A 16,701-nucleotide genomic window follows, 5' to 3' on the forward strand; every position below is an offset into this window, starting at 1 on the left:
AATTTATGCTGATATGCTGGAGCAATTCCTGGAACCACAGATTCAACAAGAAGACACTGCTGACACTGATGTGATGCATCAAGGTGGAGCACCCTCTCATTTTGCTCTCATATTAAGGGAGTAACTAATGGAAGATTCACAGACAGATGGACAGGCAGAGGTTTAGCAAAGACCAAGGCCATTGCATTCATCGCTTGATTTAACATCCTCAAATTTCTTCACTTGAGTACATAAAGGCAATGGTGTAAAAAACAGAGTTAAGGTATTTCCTGGATCTAAGAGTTTGAATCTGGGATTCATTGTTGGCAATTTGACAAGATATACTACAGAATTAAATCAGTGCTTTTAAGTGATGGGAATAACAGTTTGAAATGAAGTTAGGCCATGCTGAATTGTGATACAAATATATACACAGTGTCAACAGAAATTCATGCATATTGCATAAATGCATCAATTATTTCATAGAAATGGATCAATACTTTATGACCATCCTGTACAACAGCAGCTTCCAATGTTATGAACAATCTTTTAATTTAAGCTTGATTCAGTAATTAACGAGTAAAAGTGAGCTGCAAATTATAATCTACTTGTGTGAACTATGTTATTTGATCATATTTAAATAATTTATCCAGAACATTTCAACTACATATTTTAGAGAAAGTTTTATAAGACATACAGGCTAATATATAGTACAAACAGTGAGTGTGACAAGACTGAAACCTGACCCTTATGACAGAGTAGTGAATAAAAAAGTTATAACTACATGTCATGTTTTATTTACTTTAATAATCTTGTGTAAATTTTCTCCATTTTGTACAAAATACAATTTATGGATTATATTCAACAAGTAAATAATAATATACCTAAAGTAAAGAAGGACAAACATATACATCTAAGACCAGAAACTGAAAAAGATGCTGGCATTACAAGTGTACTGCTGTACAGACTCATAATACAGTGGCAGCTTCCAATATTAGGAGCCATTTTGTAATCTTAGTTGGAATCAGTAATACATAATGGTGAGCTGTAATTTCATGATTGTATTTAATAAACTTTTCTGAACTTCCTGTGTATAGAATTTAAATGAAATATTATCTTTGACCTACCTACAGATGGAAGGAAAGAAGTTTATTTTACTGCCCTTCCCTTCCTGTTATGTAATTTAATTAGAGATGGTGCACAAACTTGGATGAAACATGATGGGGCACTCACTAAATTGGAGGTTGGTTTAAAAAGAAACCATTCTAGCTGTGGTGTCACCGCCAGACACCACACTTGCTAGGTGGTAGCTTAAATCGGCCGCAGTCCATTAGTACATGTCGGACCCGAGTGTCGCCACTGTCAGGATCGCAGACCGAGCGCCACCACAAGGCAGGTCTCGAGAGACGTACGAGCACTCGCCCCAGTTGTACGACGACGTTGCTAGCGACTACACTGACGAAGCCTTTCTCTCATTTGCCGAGAGACAGTTAGAATAGCCTTCAGCTAAGTTAATGGCTACGACCTAGCAAGGCGCCATTAACCATTTGTAACGTTGCATGTACCTCAAGATAGAGTCACACTTGTATCATCCAGAATGCTGTATACCAAAGGAAAATATAAAAGTTAAGTGTTCTAGTAGCTACGTTCTTTTCTTTATCACATTCATTACGAATCCTGTTCCAGACTAAACGCCAGACAGCGTGAGTTGACGCGTGCCCTTTCGGCTACTTCACTGTGGACTGGCTGCCTTAACAGTCCACTACACTAGCATTTACCTAAAAACATTTAGAACCACCGAGAATGTTAACCTGGATAGTCGGATTCACATTTGAACTCTCATCCTTCCCAATACAACTCCAGACCCATAGCCATTGCATTATTTTGACTGGTCATTTGACAGTAGATGTAGTAATATTACTAGTACCATCACAATGTGAGGAATACATATGTCAATTAGTTCCAATTTGCTTTTCAATGTTTAGTCATCCATACTATTTTAGTGTCAGTACTTGTGGAGAAATCTTATTCCAAGACATTCTGATGTTTATTATAAGCCTGACTGAATGTTAGGTCACTGTATTTGTGTCTAACTTTGAAGTAAAGGTGCCTGTGGACTTTTTTCGTTTATATAGTTAGCAGAGAGAAGGTCTTGGATTTACAGGGTAATGATATACATTCTTAAATACAAAAGTATGAGGCGGAATGGTTGACAAGTATGAGGGGTACTCAAAGTATTAATCAACAATTTGAAACAATTTAGTTAGAAAATTAATTTTTTGTTTGTTTGCAGGTAAATGTCAGTAAACCAGGCACACACTGAAATCCCCATGCCACAGTACCACAGCATGAGGTAATTCGTTTTTGGCAGCAGCAGAAATCTTGTGGTTGTGTTACGCCATTCCCGACAGCTAAAAAAGTTATCTAGATTGGTCTGATATAGTTTCCACATTTTCGGTATTGACAAGAAAGAATTGCCAAACAATACTCCACCTTATGAGTGGACTACGCCATTTTATTTGACTTCTTTAGTGATATTCTGTGGTACTATGGTACAGGAATTTCAGTTTGTTAGGACTGCAGACACATACCTGCAAACAAACAAACAAATATAACATAACTAATGTGTTGAGATGATAATTGCAACTATAAATTGTACCTATCCCTCATACTTACATTCAGGGGGTCAAATTCTTAGTACTGCCAACAGATATACCGAAAAATGCAAGAAACTTGGATGCATTTTCACTCTGCAGCAGACTGTGTGCAGATTTGAAACTTCCTGACTGATTAAAATTGTGTGCAGGGCCAGGACTCAAACTTCGGACCTCTGCCTTTGAGAGCAAGTGTTCAACTGACTGAGCTATCCAAGCACAACTCATGACCCGCACTCATAGTTTCAGTTCCACGAGTACATCTCTCATTCCTTCCAAACTTCACGGTTCTCTTGCGTACCTTGCAGTCCTGTATGAAAAAAGGGAAGTTTGAAAGGTAGGAAAGGTGTACTAGTGGAAGTAAACATGTGAAGCCAGGCTATAAATTGTACTTTGATAACTCAGTTGGTTAAGCACTTGCTCACACAAAAGTCCCAAGTTCAAGTCCCAGTGCGGCACACAGTTGTAATCTGCCATGACATTAAGAAACTATCTTAGCATTCAGAACTATTAGTTCTTTCTTTGGAGATGAAAGAGGGAGTAGTCTATGGAAGTTATGGAAGGAAGGGGAAGTCACTCAGATGCAGGATAAGGGATCATGATTTTCCATTTTGCTGCTATCATCATCACAATGTTGGTTACTGTTTCTAGTATGCACCGGGTTGACGAATATGCGAAAAGTGCAAGACTTCATATTTCATACAAGCTGTGGCATATTTGCACTGGTGAGCAGGAGTGTCAGAACATGTACACAGATCATCCACTCTGTACTGTCACATCAAATTACTTCACACCTGCAGATAGGCAACTCAAAGAACAGACTGTCCAAAATTTTATTTATTTTGTTAGGTCCATTTTTTTCACCTGCTGAACAAAGAGTGCTCTGGCTGCTCTGTAAGATTGTCTGTTGTGAATGCTTATTGCTGAATGGCATGTGTTCACAAGAATGGTGACAAATAATGATGAAATTTAAGCTTTGGGTGCAATAAATCAGTCTGTGGTAGTGCAGAGAGATGATAAATACACCTTTTGTCTCAATGCTTCATATGCTGGGGTTGTGTTATCAGATTTAGTGTTTGGAGAGAACTTGGGCCACTTAATATGGCGCTGTACATGGAAAGTAATTGTATCAGACTGCATGACATGTGCAACATAAAAATGATATTTTGGACAGACATGAACTGATGTCAGATTTTTGTAATATTATCAACATTTCAGAGGAAGTAGCTTCTGTGAACTTTGTCTTTGTATTCTTTCTCATTTTGTTGTGTGCTGCCCATTTACTGAAATAAATATTACATACCAAATGAAATACTGGTAAAAAGGTTCAATTTTATGGAAAGTAAACTACACTGCTACACAGAATTAGGGGAATATGACTTTGGGCGTCTGCCATCCTACATTGAGCAATAATTGAGGACTGGATATGTTACCAAGTTAGACCTTCATCTTTCAAAAGTAACTACACAATGGAACATCATTACATCCTCAATAGTTTATATAAATATGTCTGAAATGTCAGACAGGCGTCGAAAACAAAGTGCAATCAGTCATACCGTCACCCTGGGTGCTCTTCATTGAACATTGAAAGCTGCAATAATGTGTATGCTGTCTGTGAGTGTTTATCACTGCCCGACACCTACATGGCATGCTCCTTATAAGTATACAGAAGTCATCCTTTGGTATCCATTACCATTCTTCAATGAGAGTTCTTGGAGAATCTGTGGTGGAACAGGATGACCACAAACATGTCTGTCATACATGTGCAAAATATGCACAGCGGAGTTTAGGTAGGGACTCACCACCATGCATTCCATTACTTCAATGTCCGGGCTTCGCAAGACATCCCTGCTGGCACCCGCCACCTAGACTCTGGCATCAGAAGGAATTCAGGGCCATCAACACATGCAGTAGCCACCACATAGCCCACAAGGATCTGTTTAATGTACTGTCTGATGGTAAGGCGACCACAGACATGATCCATATGGCTGTCAACACTGGAGCCTGCCCACAATATCACAGAACCTTGGGAATATGTTGACTTCCTGGACAACATTTGGCAGTACTGCTCACTGTGGGCTTCCACACATGAGCATGGCCATCACTTTGCATCTGAGGATATTGGGACCTGTCTGTAAATAATATGTTTTGCTAGTGATGAAGAAGCTGGCAGGTGACATGAAAACAGCAGAACTGAAGGTGAGCTGCAAGACATTTCTGTGTTGAGCAGGATCTTAAGATACTTTCTCATAATCTGTTCATTATAGGCTGATTGGATACATCTGCTCCAGTGGCCCTTCTGAGATTGCCTTTCAGTGCTCTGGTGGTATCTGTGCAACACCAAAATGCAGAGATGGTTAGATATTGGTCTTCCCATAGGATTTTAATGCATCGGCGACCTTGTCCAACTCGCACTGTGTTCTGACCTGTCTTCTGTAGCACACCCACAGCCTATGGATGACACATAGAGAGGCATTGGCATTTGCAGCAAAATGACTGATAGTCCATCCTTTTTGGATCAAACAGACTGCTCTTGCAACTTACACTGCATTAAGATATTGCCATCCATGTGTTTGGCTTAATACAATGTCCACAAACAACTGCCATCTGCCTACATCATTACAAGACACTAGGACACTGGTACTCACTTCCTCCCACCTGACAATGTAATGCAAAGTACAGCCAATAGATGGCAAATGATTTTAATTGTTGTCTACATTGAAAGCAGTGATCTCAAGCTGCTCCTGTACCAAAATAGATTTAACATAAAGGATGTTGCTACAAGTGTTCCCCTAATTGTTTTGAACTGTGTATTATCTGTACAGTAACATGTGTTGGAATACATGCCTACTGAATGTGAATAGACTTTGCTTGGGAAAATTTGTGCCGACTGTTAAATGAGGTTAAGAACTGTGGAAATTGTAGTGTGTTAAGGGACTATCAATCTATTTTGTGCAAGAATTTTCATAATGCATCAACATTATTTCCAATATTAGACTGGTTTCATTCATAGTAATATTTGCACTTTGCTGTTTCACATTTCCAAAGTTTTTAGTTTGATGAGATGGTGCATGTTACTTAATTTTTCAGTATTGACTAACTTCATTACAAGGTAGTTAGCATCTGTTGAGTGGCTTCTGACACGTTTAGTACAGGAACTGTTCAGAATATTAACATTTCTTATTAGTGACATAAAATAATGACACTAGCCAACAATGTAAATGTTTAGGGCTCAAAAATAGTTGATTCTTATGTAGTTCCATCTACTGAATTAAAAAATCACCATAAAAATAACAGATTAGCTCTTGCTTTGGAGATAAAGTGACATTTCATTTTTATAGTCAACATTTTCAGTTTGGACGAAAATTTGTTTTCGGAGTTGGTACACCTGTCTAATAACAAAACACAAATGATCTTAAGCTGTTCGTAAGTCATCAACATAGATACTGTTGCTGTGACTATGAGTTTCATATAGTTTCTGCTGCAATTAAACCAGAATTTCTGGTTTGAGAGTGCTTTTGTAGTAGAAAATTCATAAAAATGCCACGAAAATGTGTAAATAAGGTGAATAATTTTTGTTACATTTGTGGTGAAGTAACATTTTCCTCACAGAAACACAACCTGGTGTCTCTTGTGAAGACTGCCTATCAGCATTATTTTGGTAAGGAAGCAGGGGACCAGGATGAATGTTGGGCTCCACATATATGTTGCAACACATGTTCAGTTAGAGAATGGCTGAAAAATTAGAAACAATCTATGGCTTTTGTTGTACCTATGGTTTGGCGGAAGCCTACAAACCATACAGCTGACTGCTGTTTCTGCTTGATTCCACCTATAAAGGCAGGATTGTCTATGAAGACAAGAAGAACAGTTTAGTACTCCGATCTTCGATCTGCTAATCGAGCCATTCTGCTTTCGGATAGTTTACCAGTTCCTACTCCACCTGAAAATTGTGTGTTTGAAGTAGAAAATGAAGACAGTGTGGAACAAGAAGAAGAAGAAGAAGAAGAAGAAGAACCAAACAAGCCTTCCACATCCCATGACCCTGATTTTGAGGGCAAAAATGATAAACCTCACAAACTGAGTTAAGCGGAATTGAGTGATTTAATTAGAGATCTGTCAAATGGAATCTTCTCAAAAGTGATGTCACAGTCACACAGTACAGAAAACGTCATATGGAACTGCTTCCCTTTTTGGAGAAGAAAAACAATCTTGTTGTTTGCTGCCACATTAATGGCTTGATAAAATCTTTGAGGATGAACCACGATCCAACTGAATGGAGGCTATTCATAGAATTCTCCAAGTTTACTTTGAAAGCTGTGTTACTTCACAATGGCAACCGTCTTGCTTCTATTCCTGTTGGTCATGCAGTTCACATGAAGGAGACGTATGCAAATATGACAATCCCCCTTGACTCAATCAAATATCATAAACACAAATGGAAAATGTGTGGTGATCCAAAAGTCACTGCCATACTATTAGGAATGCACCAGGGGCATGCAAAACATTGCTGCTTCTTATGTTTGTGAGACAGTAGGGATAGGAAACCACATTACATTAAGCACAATGGCCTGCAAGAAATCTTAGCCCTAGTGAGAAAATGTCATTGTTGAGCCTCTCGTGGACCCAAAAGATGTTCTCCTTCTACCCCTGCATATCAAGCTGGATTTGATGAAAAATTTTGTCAAAGGTACGAACCAAGGAGGGCAAGCCTTTAAGTACACAAGGGAGAAATTTCTGAAATTAAGTGATGCAAAAGTTAAGGAAGCTATTTTTATCGGGCCACAAATTCGAGAACTTGTAAAGGATCCTGCATTGGATCAAGTTTTGGGGGGGGAAAGAAAAGGAAGCTTGGGAAGCCTTCAAGGGAGTTGGTTCAAATGGCTCTGAGCACTATGGGACTTAACATCTGAGGTCGTTAGTTTCAAGGGAGTTGTTCGTGGGTTTTTTGGTGACAAAGGAGATTATAACTACGCTCAGATGCTGACAATGCTCCTGCAAAAATACCACAACGTTGGATGCAACATGTCCCTTAAAATCCATTTTCTCCACTCCCACCTAGACTTTTTCCCTTCTTGTTGTGGAGCTGTCAGTGGTGAAGATGAACATGGAGAAAGATTCCATCAGGACATTTCTGTTATGGAAGAAAGATATCAGAGCCACTGCAACAAAGCAATGATTGCAGATTACTGCTGGTCTTTCTGTAGGGATGCTCCAGGACTCCGTTACAAGAGGCAAGCTAAAAGATGACGATCTAATTCAGTCACTGCATGATTCTCTTCAGACCCAACTGTCTCTGAGGTATTCTTCCAGCAATTTAGAACTCTTAAAATGTAACTACCATAAAAAAAAAAAAAAGTCAAATACACTTTCAAAGTTGTTACAATTTGTAATTAAAATCTATCTTTTTCTCTTAATCCATTAATAGTACTTCCACCTGGTGTGTAACACAGAAACTAGAGCTAAGGAAAATTTTTCATTGTCATATTCATTTTTCTCAACTCAAAATTAGTAACTCAAAATTAGTAGAGGTATTCTTCCAGCAATTTAGAACTCTTAAAATGTAACTACCATTAAAAAAAAAAAAAAAAGTCAAATACACTTTCAAAGTTGTTACAATTTGTAATTAAAATCTATCTTTTTCTCTTAATCCATTAATAGTACTTCCACCTGGTGTGTAACACAGAAACTAGAGCTAAGGAAAATTTTTCATTGTCATATTCATTTTTCTCAACTCAAAATTAGTAGGAATTGACTCATGAAGTGCAGGAAACACTAAAAAAAAATTTTTTTTCGCCAATGTTATCATTATTAAATAATTACACTGCACCACTTCAATGTACAGTTATAATGTTGTCTACTATATTTACAGAAAAAAATCTCATGAATCTATTGGCTTTTCCTACTTCAAGAAAAATACATGGACTTACCAACAGTTAAATACAGAGGATAAATCACCAAAGGATAGAATATTCGGTCTACAGTCGATAAAACCCATAACTTCTGTACCCATATACGCAAACACCATGCATTCCATGTGGGTTTACGCATTCTGCGAGCTGGAAAAGGTAAGCACACCATAAATACAGTTTGTGCTAATATTAAACAAAACACTGGAAATGTTAAAGGGAATCAAGATTATCAATATTCTCACAGAAATTCCAGCCCTATAAACAAAATGGTCACGAAGAAAGCAAAATATGAGGACTAAATAAACAAAAAGACTGACTCACTTGTTGTTAAAACTATTACCACGGTACCAGCACATGGAGAAGAAGCTGATACAATACTACATAAAGTCAAGAAGTATAGATTTTTTTCACTGTATAAAGTAACAATATTAAGGATCATGGATTACGGAGTTTTAAGGGGAGCATAATAACAAGCACATTGTGTAAAATTATACAATCTACTCTGGCATTATCATCTTGGACTTTGGGGAGTGACTGGACATCTGCGAAGATCACCGCATAGCAGTGTAGGTGTGGTACTTCCACAAGATATGGGCAACTGTCATGATGTCACAGGATGTATCCGTGAATCAGATTGGTGTGTCCGATACAGAGGCAGAAGCTGATTGTGGATTCACTTTGAGACACTCTAAGGGAAGACTGCCACTGATTGCACAACAACACTCAGGTTTGATGTATATGTAGACTTTAGGTAATGGCAAGGTATTCAAAATGAGACATTAATAATGGAAGCGTATAGGCCACAGTCAGACTGGATTGTAACAATAGCAATGAAATCACAAATGACAAATAGTAGAATATCAAATTCAGTTTTAAACTGCAACATTTAACTTTTCAATACAATAACAGAACAGGGTCCAAGAGAAATGAAATATAAGAAAGACTAAAAAGAATGAAAGAGAAATCAGCAGAATGCATAAAATAAAATAAAAAAGACTCATTGAGTAAGATAGGAATAAATAAGAGAAAGTGATGAAATATAACAAAGAAAAATAGCAAAAGATATTACAAGAAAATAAATGATTTGAGTATGTGCAACAAGAACTGAGGTTGTGAAAGCAGGATAGAAATATCCCATCCTATGCAGATTAGTTTGTATTGCCCTTCCTTTATTGGGAAGTTATCTATTTCCTTTCTCTTTTAATTTATATTTCTGTGCTATAAATTATTGGTGTGTTTCTGATGTCTGGACAGCAGTACCTTAAAACTACAGTTTTATCCTGTAAATACTCTGCAATAAAATCTTCTTGATGATTACATGTTTATGGAATTAAACAATGGGGTCCCTCCTTATCATGAGAGAAACATGTCAAAAGGTAAAAAGTGAAAACGATGGGGACTAGGCTGCTCAAACTATATAAGCAAGTCAAAAAGTTTAAAAGGGCATAACAGCAGTTGTACAACAGGTAAAATAAAAGAGAGAAACAGTCAGCATCTTGCACAAGGATGGCTAAAAGCACAACACAGTGAGAGGGGAAGACAGGAATCTGTGGTTGCTTGGTGGATACCTGCCACAGAGGAAGACTCTTGCCCCTCAACCACCCCTAATACTGGAAGTGGAAGAGTATTATAGGTCAGAGTAAAATACGCTCTTCCTCAAGAAATGCAACACTTTGGTAGTGGCTGTCATGTCATCAGCAAGCATCTGAGGTAGTGAGGTAGGGAAGCTGAGAGTGTGCTGCAGATAAACCAGGAGGGGGCACTCAATAAGAACACGTGCTACAGTCAGTAGACTATTGCAGCTGCAGTGAGGAGGATCCTCCCGACGAAGAAGAGATTCGTGGGCAAGTCTTGTGTGGCCAATGCGTAGTCAGCACAACACAATGGCATCTTTCCGACATTACTGCAAAGATGTGTGCCACACCTTAGTGGACCCTTTAATCACTCTCAACTTGTTTTGGGTCATAGTAGCCTACCATTACAATTCCCAGAGCTTCAAAATACAGGGTTATTACAAATGATTGAAGCTATTTCACAGCTCTACAATAACTTTATTATTTGAGATATTTTCACAATGCTTTGCACACACATACAAAAACTCAAAAAGTTTTTTCAGGCATTCACAAATGTTCGATATGTGCCCCTTTAGTGATTCGGCAGACATCAAGCCGATAATCAAGTTCCTCCCACACTCGGCGCAGCATGTCCCCATCAATGAGTTCGAAAGCATCGTTGATGCGAGCTCGCAGTTCTGGCACGTTTCTTGGTAGAGGAGGTTTAAACACTGAATCTTTCACATAACCCCACAGAAAGAAATCGCATGGGGTTAAGTCGGGAGAGTGTGGAGGCCATGACATGAATTGCTGATCATGATCTCCACCACGACCGATCCATCGGTTTTCCAATCTCCTGTTTAAGAAATGCCGAACATCATGATGGAAGTGCAGTGGAGCACCATCCTGTTGTAAGATGAAGTCAGCGCTGTCAGTCTCCAGTTGTGGCATGAGCCAATTTTCCAGAATGTCCAGATACACGTGTTCGGTAAAGTTTTTTTCGCAGAAGAAAAAGGGGCCGTAAACTTTAAACCGTGAGATTGCACAAAACACGTTAACGTTTGGTGAATTGCGAATTTGCTGCACGAATGCGTGAGGATTCTCTACCGCCCAGATTCGCACATTGTGTCTGTTCACTTCACCATTAAGAAAAAATGTTGCTTCATCACTGAAAACAAGTTTCGCACTGAACGCATCCTCTTCCATCAGCTGTTGCAACCGCGCTGAAAATTCAAAGTGTTTGACTTTGTCATCGGGTGTCAGGGCTTGTAGCAATTGTAAACGGTAAGGCTTCTGCTTTAGCCTTTTCCGTAAGATTTTCCAACCCGTCGGCTGTGGTACATTTAGCTCCCTGCTTGCTTTATTCGTCGACTTCTGTGGGCTACGCGTGAAACTTGCCCGCACGCGTTCAACCATTTCTTTGCTCACTGCAGGCTGACCCGTTGATTTCCCCTTACAGAGGCCTCCAGAAGCTTTAAACTGCGCATACCATCGCCGAATGGAGTTAGCAGTTGGTGGATCTTTGTTGAACTTCATCCTGAAGTGTCGTTGCACTGTTATGACTGACTGATGTGAATGCATTTCAAGCACGACGTACGCTTTCTCGGCTCCTGACGCCATTTTGTCTCACTGCGCTCTCGAGCGCTCTGGCGGCAGAAACCTGAAGTGCGGCTTCAGCCGAACAAAACTTTATGAGTTTTTCTACGTATCTGTAGTGTGTCGTGACCATATGTCAATGAATGGAGCTACAGTGAATTTATGAAATCGCTTCAATCATTTGTAATAGCCCTGTATTGTGTCGGAGTTGTAATCTTAAGTCTGGGCCCGGTATTCCCACGCCAAGTTGATCTCCTGTAGTTGCGCCTTTATCTAGACAATCGGTGAGTTCATTTCCTGGAATGCCTATGTGGCTCTGTGTCAGATGAAGCTCATTGTCTTCCCAGAGCTGTAGAGGTCAGCAAGGTCCTAGATGTTTGCAGCCAAAAGATTTTTGGGATAGCACAGGATTGTGCCCTTTAAGCAACTTACCGAATCACTACAGATCAGAAAGTTTGTCTTGGCCTGGATTTGACGTACCGCGAAGCCTGAGAGATGGCAACCAATTCTGCAATGTATACATTGCAGGCAGCTGACAGAGAGTGCTTCGCATGTCCCCTTGCACGTGCAAAAGTGTAACAGACCCCGATGTTGACTTTCAATCCATCTGTGTAGATGCATACCAAATTAGAATAACTGTGGAGGATTCAAAGAAATAGGTGTCAGAGAGGGTCCAAAAGAGGTCCATCCAGCGCACAGGGGAAGTTGAGAGGGAGCTCTAGGAATACAGACTAATGGAGGCTGTTAGAGGTCTTTTAGTATAAAATAGAGTTGGATCCCATCTGGTCTTCCCAGTTTTGGGCAATGTGCAACAGTCTGAACTGCTGGTTGTGTTGAATGACATGGGTGGGTAGGCATTTGATAGACTGTGACTGCATAAATTGCCAGGAGCTGCTGTTGTCTGACCCGCAGTGGTGGGACACCGGCTTCTGCCTGACTACATCTTCAGACCACTATGGTACTGGCGGTCATTGGAATGAGCCAGAGGAGTAGGATATCGTCGCTGCTGCAGCAGCATGAGTAATAGTATCAATAGTATCCTGTATCAATTTGTCGATATCTGTCACACGATGGGCTGCAAAAGTGGCTGCAGAGGAGAAAGCCTGCCAATCAGCTTTCCGAAGCGACCAACATGGAGCATGTTCTAGATATTAGTGAGTGTAGAGGGAGAGAACGATAGGAAAATAGTCACTGTCACAAAGATCCCCATGGGCATGCCACTGAATCAGGGGTAAGATACTCGGGTTGCAAACTGTGAGATCAATAGTTGAAAATATTCCGTGGGCCACACTGAAATGGGTTGCAGCTCAAGTGTTGATCAGGCAGACATCCAATTCTGAAAGGTGTTCTAGTACTTGGCCTCTGTGACATATAGCGTTGCTACCCCACAAAGGATTATGGGAATTAAAGTCCACCAATAAGAGGAAGGAGGCAGGGAGCCACTAACTTTAACAGCTCGTGATAATCTACTTTGGGGCTAGATAAACATTACACATTGTCATCTGAACTGATAGTTAGGTCACGTCTTCTAGTACAGTGGTTAAGGGGCACCTGCTCACTGAAAACATCAGAGCTTATGAAGGTACAGACCCCATTGGACACTCTCTCAACATTAACATGATTGGTACAGTAGTGGTGGTAGTTTTTCAGAGCAGGGAGGTGTGTTGCCGTAAATCATGTTTCCTGAGGTGCTATGCCAATTACGGAATAAGCAACCATTAGATGATTGAGGTCGTTCAAATGTCGATAGTAGCCGTTACAATTCCATTGAAGGAGCATTGGTGTAAGGTCTGAGAAATTGGCAAATGGAAAATATGGGTGAGATTACTTTGCTCCCCGGTCGTGGTCCAGGATTTCTGGCCACACCAATGGTGTGGGAACCACCAGTGCTATAGGTGTAGGGGATGGAGGAGCTGATACTACCTCCCCCAACTTGAGGACAGGCCCTGGAACACAACCAGGGCGTGGAGGCGTCTTGCGAGATGTTGGTATTGCATGAGGTGTGGACTGTGACATGACAGTCGCAAAATTAGAGACCATAATAGTTGGATGAATTCTTTCAAACTTTTTCCTTGCATCTTGGTAAGACAGGCGGTCAAGAATCTTATACTCTTAAATTTTCTTTTCCCTCCTGAACATTGAGCATCATGGTGAATGAGGATGGTGTGGTTCTTGACAGTTGACACGCTGAGGGGATGGATCACAAGGGCTGCCCTCTCGGGATGCCCGTCCACATGCCCTACAGATAGCCTCATTAGGAAAGTGGCAGGAAATGTTTCCAAATCTTTTGCACCTGAAACATCTCATTGGAGGAGGAAAGTAAGGCCTGAGGCCACACCTATAAATCATGCCCTTAACATTCTCAGGCAAAATCTTACCATCAAAGGCTAGGATAAAAGCTCCAATGTCCACTCTATTATCCTTGGGTCCCTTCTGGATGTGGCAAATGAAATGGACTCCACACCACACCAGATTAGTATTCACCTCTTCATCAGTTTGAAGTGTTGGGTCCCAATGGAATTCTATCAAGCTTGTTATGAGGAGAAATGGTAACTGACATATCACCTAACTTGACATAAGCCTGAAGTGCCCATGATTGGTCGGTTTGTGATGATTTGATCAGCAAAGGTCAATTTCTCATCTTCCCTATTACCACAACCTCCCCAAACTGATCTTCAATATTTTCAACAAAAAACATATGCTGCATTGAAGCTAAAGAGCCACTGTCAGTACAAGAACAAGAACTTGACAAACTGGCTACTTTCATTTCTCCTTGTCTGGTTCTCATCTTGAGGCATGGTTAATGATGGAAATGCTGTAGGATTGTAAACTTGTGTATTAAAATCACTGTTTGTGACTGCTGAGATGGCCATGTTGGTATAGCTACCATTAAATTTGATCCGTTCTATTGCAGATGATCCACCCCGATGCCACACACTCTGATCGGAGGCTCTCCCTGTGCCCCTCCCCCTGAAGTCGACAGGCACCTACTCCTTGGCTGACATGGGGAGGTCACAACTTAGGCTTTGGTAGTGCAATCCCTGCATTGTCAGGGAGCTACCACCGAGAGGGTACATGAAAACATCCACCACGACAGACTGGCTACCATGCTGGATTTTGGATGCAGAGGTAGATCCACTTCACTGGTAGCTGCAATAGGTAACAGCACACATGGACAGGTAGTCCACCATAGTAAGGTGTCCTTCTCCAGACCGCCCACACTTCGGTAAAATTTGGAAAGTGGAGATCAGAGCCAAAAAGGGTACCAGAATTTAAAAAGTAAAAAAAAAGTGAGGAAAAAAGTGTTAAAAAGAAGAAAGTCCAAAAGCAGTCACAAGACCAAGGTAAAAACATGACCCAATAGAAGACTCCTATTAGCTGCCTCTTACAACAGGCAAGGAAGGCCCTGACACTGCAGGGGATAATAAAATCTTCTTATCTTTATTATTTTCTCTTTCTTCTAATTTAAGTTCATGAGTTACTTGCTCATTTTTCTTTATTTTCATAACTATCTTATCTCATTTATTACTTTACGACCTAGAAATAAAACATAATACAAAGTGTGTGTATTTTTTGATACTTATGTTGAATGAGGCTGATTTCCACTATTAGTAAATATGACTACTTTTATTAATCACTCATGTTTACAAAAATGCACTAATAAAACAACATTCACAACAGAAACTATTTATTTCCAGGTGGGAGATGATTTAAAGGAATAAAAACTTACAGATATAGCAAACTTTACACCTTGCAATTTATAAATGTTGAAAAGGGAAGAAGTTTTTAGGTGCATACGGCTATTGGATAATCAATTAATTTAAAACTTCCTCAGGACTTGTGTTTTATGGAACACTGCAGATGATAGGGAAATCAATAGATGCTACAAATAATTAGATTTGGCAAGGAGGGTGAGATGTAATTGATGTGAAATAATGCAAATAATGAAATCTTTGATACTAAAGTAATGTTTAGAGTGAGTCTGTGTGTGTGTGTGTGTGTGTGTGTGTGTGTGATTTAAACATTTCTTTTGTTTATGGTGTGAACCAAAGAAATTAAATTATATAATTAGATAATAATTACCAGATAATTCACATGTATGTCTGGTTTGGGATCTGAAAAAATATTTTTTATTATGCAGAAATCGCACATGTGCAATGATTTGCAGATAGATGGTGCCCCTCTGCCAAATATTGCAGAGCAGCTATCTTGCAAGTGCACTGTATGCTGTGTTTGCTAATAGTGCAGCCACACGTTACTCACCAAAGACCGTACGAGACTAATGTTATGACGGGTCTGGCATCGAAGAATCTTAATTTTCACATCATGATGTAATAGCAGCCAATGCTGGGTTTCAGGCCGATTCCTTGTCAATGTGGGGGCAGCATATATAGGCCAGGCATGTCACACAGTACAAGAACACTGCGATGAACATCAGTGTCATACATGTCTTTATCAACCAGAAAAGTCAGCAATTGTGGAACACTGTCTGAATACAGCACTTAACATGATTTATGAAAAGATGGAAGTTTTATCCGCAGCATTGCATCATTAAGGACGCAATACATATCGTACAGCCGATAATCTCATCAACAGGGATGTGTGATTTCAACTGAGCACAGCCTGGAACCCTGCATTGGCTGCTATAAAATCACGATGCGAAAATCGAGATTCTTCGATAACAGACCCCTTCATAACACTGGTCTAGTACGGTCTTTGGTCAGTAACGTCTGGCTGCACTGTTTGCAAACACAGCATACAGTGCACGCACAAGAGAGCTGCTCTGTGATTTTTGGCAGAGGGCATTTACATATGGCACCATCTATCTGCAAATCATTGCACATGCACAATTTTCACACCTGCACATTCTTCACTCACATGTTCTAGAGACAGGGCGTCGACGTGCAATACCGTCTGTTGTACCTAGCCACCAGCAAGGTTGAACCACCTGAAGATGTCAGACAGTTGCTCCGAGGAAATATTGTGGAATTTGCAGAACATGATCTG

At 40.0% G+C, this 16,701-nt stretch overlaps 1 protein-coding gene across 1 annotated transcript in view; it reads right to left on the minus strand.

Moving 5' to 3' along the window:
• Positions 1–16,701, minus strand: part of LOC126195023 (transmembrane protein 62-like) — an 87,876-nt gene that overhangs the window by 23,480 nt on the left and 47,695 nt on the right. The window contains exon 10 of the mRNA XM_049933458.1: positions 8,564–8,692. Coding sequence (XP_049789415.1) covers positions 8,564–8,692 — 129 coding nt within the window. The remainder of the gene's footprint in view (positions 1–8,563; positions 8,693–16,701) is intronic.

The sequence above is a fragment of the Schistocerca nitens genome, chromosome 7, assembly GCF_023898315.1.
Source record: "Schistocerca nitens isolate TAMUIC-IGC-003100 chromosome 7, iqSchNite1.1, whole genome shotgun sequence".
Lineage (NCBI taxonomy): Eukaryota > Metazoa > Arthropoda > Insecta > Orthoptera > Acrididae > Schistocerca > Schistocerca nitens.